Genomic DNA, 7,972 nt, shown 5'->3' with positions numbered 1-7,972 from the left:
AAGAGTGATTGGATGTGGTGGTGATAATAGTGGAGAAGAAAACAAGAAAGAAAAAAAAAAAACGATATGAAGATGGATAGAATAACGAGAAAACGGTAAACATAACAGTTGAATACTTAGCATACAAACTGATAGCTGTTGTAAATTTACGACAAAGTTTGGGCTTGGGTTTAAAAGCCGATTATCAGTCAGAAAATTTCTTTAAAGTGGCGAGTGAAGTCATGCGCGTTTAGTTTTATTTATTTTACTGTTTATTTGTTTACTTTTGATTAGTATATTCATTTTGTTTTTCTGTGTATTCATTTGTTTATATACTCTTGTTTTCCTCTTTCTTCGCCTTTCTCCCGGTCTTGAATTGCTATTTGATGGACACTTGTTTCTAGATTTATTTTTCTGAGAGTCAGTCTCTCTCTCTCTCTCTCTCTCTCTCTCTCTCTCCTCTCTCTCTCTCTCTCTCTCTCTCTCTCTCTCTCTCTCTCTCTCTCTCCTCTCTCTCTCTCTCTCTCTCTCGCACGCACGCACGCACGCACGCACGCACGCACGCTCACTCGCGCACACATGCACATCTCCCCCCCCTCCCTCTCTCCCTATCTCCCCCTACAATACTTCTTTCCTTTCTTCCTTTCTTTCCTTTCCCCCTCCTCCGCCCTCGGATTTTTCCACAAAATATTGTGAAATAGAATGAATCTCAATCGTTAATAATCTGGTTTCTATAATGTTGGGGGTCTAAATTAGGTTCGTTTTTTTCTTCTGTGCGTGCGTTGGTGATTTAAATGGAAATTTTATCCGCGATTATATACACTCGGAAGATGCGCATTTGAGCAAGATGGAATTTTGCAATTAATGGCGAAGGGGGGCGTCAGGACCGATCGCCCACCATTCATGTTGCGAGCAGGGATTGCGGGTGCATGATTTGTCTTGTCTTGCGTACGCGTGACCGGTACGCGGATTTGGTTGCGGGCAGGGAAGGAGGGTCGGGATGGCCGGAGTCGGGGCGCATTGATATCTTTGTGCGTGAGTGCGTAACGTACGTGTGTGCGTGTGTGTGTGCGTGTGTGTGTGAGTGTGTGTGTGCGTGTGTGTGTGCGTGTGTGCGTGCGTGTGTGCGTGCGTGTGTGCGTGCGTGTGTGCGTGCGTGTGTGTGTGCGTGTGTGTGTGCGTGCGTGCGTGTGTGCGTGCGTGTGTGTGTGTGTGGGGTGTGTGTGTGTGCGCGCGCGTGTGTGTGTGTGTGCGCGTGCGTGCGTGTGTGTATGTGTGTGTATGTATGCGTGCGCCCGCGCGATCGTTTGTTGTGTTTATAGTTATTGTCAATTTGCGTGACATCGACCAGCTGTGTTGTTTCATTCTTTTTCATGATTAAACTCCTTCATGATTTGCGTGTAGGATGATTGTCATGTAATAAGTATTTTATCTTCGGGGTTAATTTGGGTCTCGGTTTTCATTATTCAAATGTGACGTTTGTACTGCGCACGCGCACATTTGTCAACACGACGCCCACTGCGAAGCATGTACTGGTACTCTCGCTATCTCCATGACAAACAAAAACACAACAAAAAAGAAACAAGAACGCTGTTCTAATTCGTTTGTTAATTTGTTACACATAGATATTACCTGTTGCTCTCGTGATGATAAATTAGAGCCTTTGTGCATGTTCAAACGTCCCGAGTTAAGAATATTCCAAAGATTATGACGAAGCCGCTCAAGTGCGTTCAAGCTGATCGAGGTTCGTCGCGTTGGCATTAGGAAACTATTTTGTAGCGACGCCGTTGGGCGGCATAACCGCACTGTTACCCTGAAGAGATTTCCTGCAGTAGTTTAGGTTGTTGATTCGTTCGCCATTAGAGACCGCGGGCCCTCCGGGCTATCTGACCTTGGTTTCTCTCGCGTACTCGCGCCGCCCGGTGGCCACGGCCGGAAAACGGCGTTGTTTCCAGCGCCGCCTCCGCGCCCGCTTCCTCCCTTTCTGTCCTGTCCTCCTTCCCTTTCGTGTACTCTGCCTCGTCTTTTCTGTAAATTCTCTTCCACGATATCGCCGAGCGACCGAGTTCCTCAGCGACGGTTACACCGCCCTTGAGTCATTGCGGCTTTACGTTTGACAGAAACGACTTGACGGAAGAGTTTACTCTGGGCTTTCGTACACAGTGTCGACACATTTCCTGGAAAGGCTCGGGATTGGACTAAACCTATTGTATATGTAACTGCGATATTTTTTGTGCGGAATTGCTGACCACTCGTTATAAAGTTATCTTATTTATTTTTTTATTAGAAGAAATGCGATGGACTCGGTATTGTTTCAGGTGTGAATGGTCAAAGAAAGGATTCACCTGAACACGAGCAGGGTCTACCGTATTTGTTTTGACGCTGGTCGATTGTTTTTGTGTATTTCCCTCCCTTTATATATTTCACTCCGTTACCTTAAAATTCTGTACCTTCTTCACCTACTTTGTCTAGCTTTGAAACTCTCCCCTTCCCCTTCCCCTTCCCCTTCCCCTTTCCCTTTCCCTTTCCCTTTCCCTTCCCCTTCCCCTTTCCCTTTCCCTTTCCCTTTCCCTTTCCCCTTTCCCCTTCCCCTTCCCCTTCCCCGTTCCCCGTTCCGCGTTCCCCGTTCCCTTTCCCTCCCAACATAACGATCCTCGCTGCCAGCGGCTTTAACAGAAAAAAAGAAAGAAATAATGATCATAAATAAGGGCAAGATTCCTATTTTACCCTCGCGTCAACAGAGTGGAGCACCGTAATGATTTTTAAGGGAGGGGAGATGAGACACGGGGTAAGGGATATATATATACACACAGTATGTTCTCGTCCTTCTCGGAGCCTATCGCCGGCCCCATTGAGGGATCCATGAACGTGAATCGATTATTTATGTGTCGGCACTTGCCTGACTGGCTGTTGGTTCGTTTCCGGTGCGGTTCCTTATTTTTTAGTTCTTGATTTTGGTTGTTGCTCATTTTGATTATTATTTATTTTAGGGTATATAATATATATATATATATATATATATATATATATATATATATATATATATATATATATATGTGTGTGTGTGTGTGTGTGTGTGTGTGTGTGTGTGTGTGTGTGTGTGTGTGTGTGTGTGTGTGTGCACACACACACACACACGCGGGCGCGCACGTTTATATATTGTCATTATTATTGCTAACCATTTATTTTTGTTTCAAAGTGTTTTGTTATTAATATCACTTTGTATTTATTTGTATAAAATTAGTAGTTTCTCATACTTGGTTTTATATCTTTAACGTGTGCTTCAGATGTATAGTCGACTGCACGGTTACTACCGTCGATATAGATTTGTAAGTTTTGCTGCTCTCGTGCAAAATATATCCTGTTTTATTATTATTGTTATCATCTTAGCATGCCTCTCCTCATCATCCAATCAAAGCTGCTGGCTGATTTTTTTGTCCTCTTTGCATCCTTGCAGAATATGGCGAGTTCCTGCACAAGAAGGGCGAGAGATTCACCAACTTCGATGAGATCCGCAAGGAGATCGAGAACGACACCGACCGGATCACCGGCAACAACAAGGGCATCTCCAACTTGCCCATCAACCTCCGCGTCTATTCGCCCAATGGTGAGTCTTGCCTGCGGTGCCTCTTTCTCTCTCTTTCTCTCTCTTTCTTTCTCTTTCTCTCTCTTTCTTTCTCTTTCTCTTTCTTTCTCTCTTTCTCTTTCTTTCTCTCTTTCTCTCTCTTTCTCTCTCTCTCTCTCTCTCTTTCTCTCTCTCTCAATCTCTCTCTCTCAATCTCTCTCTTTCACCTTTTTTTTCTCTCCTCTTTTTATTTTTTGTTCTTCCTTTCCCTTTGTCTTTTTTCTCTTTTTCTAGTTTTCTCTTTTTCTTCTTGTCTCTTCTCTCCTCTTGCCTCCTCTCTCCTCTCTCTCCTCTTCTCTTCTCTCTTCTCTCTTCTCTCTTCTCTCTTTCTTCTCTCTCTCTCTTTCTTCTCTCTTCTCTCTTCTCTCTTCTCTCTTCTCTCTTCTCTTTTCTCTTCTCTCTCTCCTCTCTCTTCTCCCTTTCCCTTTCCCAGTTGTTTCAGAATTCTTCCTGTTTTGTCGCCAAATATAGGAATATTCTCCTCCCTCTCTATCCCTCTCTCTCGCCTTCCTCTCCCTCGCCTAACTCCCCCTCTCCCTCCCCCATTGCCTCTCCCTTGCCTTCCTCTCCCTCGCCTAACTCCCCCTCTCCCTCCCCCATTGCCTCTCCCTTGCCTTCCTCTCCCTCGCCTAACTCCCCCTCTCCCTCCCCCATTGCCTCTCCCTTGCCTTCCTCTCCCTCGCCTAACTCCCCCTCTCCCTCCCCCATTGCTTCTCCCTTCTCCTCCTTTTCTGGTGGAGATAATGGTGCTAATTTCCTAGTTTTTTTTCTTCTTTCTTTAATTAGCGTGAAATTACAGTATATAGCGAGCTGTGGTAGCGATAGGAAAGTTTTGTTTTGTTTAGAAGTCATCCTCTTTAACGGGTCACTTATAGAATTGGTAGTACGCGAAGTTATACTACTTTTGTGACTGTTGTCATTGATGTCGGTGATACTGATAGTAGCATTACTTTAATTGTAAGAGATAGTATCCCATTCCCCTGTATTGATTTTCAATTTATATAGCATTACTAACCGTTTCTAGAGCGCCGTACACGCCCACTTGGCCTCGTCCGATAAACAACTTTAAAACCAGCGACGTTTCCAGCTCTCGCTATTCTCACGCCTGCTCTCGCCTTTCCTCTTCCCCTTCACCTTCCCCTTCCCCTTCCCCTTCCCCTTCCCCTTCCCCTTCTCCCTCCCCTTCCGTTTCCCCTTTACCTTTACCTTCCCTTTCCCCCTCCTTTTCCTCTTCTCATTTCCCTTCTCTTTCCTCTTCTTTTTCCGCTTCCCCTTCCTCTTCCCCTTCCTCTTCCCTTTCCTCTTCCCCTTCATCTTCATCTTCCCCATCATCTTCACCTTCACCTTCACCTTCACCTCCATCTTCACCTTCGTCTTCACATCTGTTATTATTATCTTTCTGCTCTTTTCGCTTTTTTGGTGGTGGGGACGGGTTTGGGAGATTTTGTTTACCTTCTTTCTTGTTCTTTTTCCCTCCAAGGTCAGCCCTTATAAAGTATATTGTGAGCTGTGGGAGGAATATACTCAGGTGGTTGCAGGATCATCGAATCCACCAGTTGAAAATCACATACGCAAAGTCATTCATTCAGGGTTTCCGACGCAGCTTTACTCTCCAGTTTTCAGCTTCTCTCTCTCTCTCTCTCTCTCTCTCTCTCTCTCTCTCTCTCTCTCTCCCTCTCTCTCTCTCTCTCTCTCTCTCTCTCTCTCTCTCTCTGTCCTCCTCACGAATACCTCTGCTGTCCTCCTTTCTTCTCTCCCTTCTCTCCTGTTCCCCGCTTATTCGCTCTCCTTCGTTCCTTCTCTCTCCTTCGTTCCCTCTCTCTCCCCTCTCTCTCTCTCTGGCCATAGTAAAAGTCGTTGCTAGGGGAAGGGGAATCTCGTGTGGATGTTGCCAGGGATATATTGCCTCGTGTGAATTTTCTGCTCGAGCTGCCGTCTCCGGGGACTGTGCCTTACACGCCCGTGGCCACGAACTTTCTCAGGAGGATGGGTTGGAACGCGAGTACTCGAGACCAGAGCAAGGTGACGAAACGAAGAAAAAGAGGAGGGAGGGAGGGGGGGAGGGACGGAGAGAGGGGAGGGACAGAGGGAAAAGGGAATTCCCGAATCATAGTGTAAGAGTCTTGTGGTTTCCATGGAGAGAAAGGGGAGAGCGGGAATGGGAGTAGGAGAGGTTAGGTGGGGGTGAGGAGAAGAGAGGAATAGATCGAGAACTTAAAGCGGGAAAGAGTAGAGACGAGAAGAGCAAGCTAAAGGCCAGCGAATCCGGCGACCGCTCGTTTGACTCAACTGCACCAGGTTTCCACTGCGTGTGACGTCATTCGCCGATGTCACGTGGCGGGTGTGAGTCACACTGCTTCGTTTGACGGAATGGAAGTAGAAGGGAGTTTAGCCAGATTTCACTCGCCGATTGACTCACCTGCCTCGTCTCCACGCTGTGACGTCACCGATCATTGCTGCGTGTCGCCATCTTTCTTGGAAAGCCTCGGCCTAAAGGGAATTTTCGTTCCTGTTTGGCGCTTTCTGGGCGTGTCTTTGAGTCTTTCCGTGGTTTGGGCGGATGAGATCGAGCGTCATGTTGATAGATTTCCGTTCTCATAAACCGGTAAGAACTAGAAAGAGAAATTGAAGGTTACGGTAGGCGCGGGATGGTTCATTAGGTGACGTCACTAGCGAATTATACAATGTGAAATATCGTTCGCTAGGTTCCTCGCACGGGAATGTAGGAAGGGCGCGCTTCTCGTGCACACAGGCGTGCCTAGACAGATAGACGCATGCACGCACGTGCATGCGTCTATCTGTCCCCCACACATCCACATGCACGCACGTGCCCCCTCCCCCCCCACACACACATCCGCATGCACGCACACGCACACCCACACCCGCACACATGCACACCCACACCCGCGCGCACGCACACCCACACCCGCGCACGCGCACACGCACACCCACCCACGCGCACACCCACCCACGCGCACACCCACCCACGCGCATTTCCACCCACGCGCACGCCCACATGCGCACGCCTACATGCGCACGCCCACCACACACACGCCCACCACACACACCCCTACCACACACACGCCCACCACCACACGCCCACCACACACACGCCCCACCACACACCCCCACACACAACCCACCACACCACCCCACCCACACACCCCCACCACACACGCCCACCCACCACACACCACCACAACACCCCACACACACCACCACACACACACACCACCACACAAAACACACCACACCACACACCACACACACACACACCACACACCAACCACCACACACCACACACACACCACAACCAAAACACCCCCCACCACACCCCCCACCACCACACACACACACACCCCCACACACACACACACCACACACCACACCCCACAACACACCCACCCACACACACCCACCACCACCACCACACACAACACACCCCACACCCACACACCCACACACACCACACACACACACCACACCACACACACACACACAACACACACACACACACACACACCACACACACACACACACACACACACACACACAACACCACAACACACACCACACACACACACCACACACACACACAACCACCACACACACACACCACACACACCACACCACACCACACACACCACACACAACACCACCCACACACACACACACACACACCACACACCACACACACCACACACACCACACCACACACACACACACCACCACACACACACCACACACACCACACACACCATACACAAACCATACACACCACACACACACCACACATACACCACACACAAATGCACACCACACACACCACACACACCACAACACACCACACCGCACACACCACACACCCACACACACACACCTCACACACCACACACACCCCACACACACACACACACCTCACACACACACACACCAACCGCACACACACACACACCGCACACACACACACACCGCACACACACACACACACCGCACACACACACCACACCACACAGCACACACACCACGCACACAACACACACACCCCGCACACACACACACACCGCACACACACACGCACCACAACAACCCACACACACCCACACCCACACACCACACCCACACACACACACCGCACAACACACCACACACCCACACACACACACACCCGCACACACACACACAACCGCACACACACACACACCGCACACACACACACACCGCACACACACACACACCGCACACACACACACACACACTTACACGCAGGGCGGTTTATTCACTGTAAACCGCACACGCGTCCAGTCTTGTTCGGGCATGACGTCATACTTTTCTTTTACTTTTCTATGAGTTGATATTATTCTAAGA

At 48.9% G+C, this 7,972-nt stretch overlaps 1 protein-coding gene across 1 annotated transcript in view; it reads left to right on the top strand.

Moving 5' to 3' along the window:
- The window catches only part of LOC119578867 (dynamin-like), a gene marked incomplete in the record, with an annotated part of 96,558 nt that overhangs the window by 14,388 nt on the left and 74,198 nt on the right, over positions 1-7,972 (top strand). Inside the window, 1 exon segment of the mRNA XM_037926524.1 lies at positions 3,437-3,586. Within this exon segment, the coding sequence (XP_037782452.1) occupies positions 3,437-3,586 (150 nt within the window).

The sequence above is a fragment of the Penaeus monodon genome, chromosome 11 (genome assembly GCF_015228065.2).
Source record: "Penaeus monodon isolate SGIC_2016 chromosome 11, NSTDA_Pmon_1, whole genome shotgun sequence".
NCBI lineage: Eukaryota > Metazoa > Arthropoda > Malacostraca > Decapoda > Penaeidae > Penaeus > Penaeus monodon.
The sequence above is the reverse complement of the archived record's forward strand: the minus strand, read 5'-3'. Positions and strand labels throughout refer to the sequence as shown.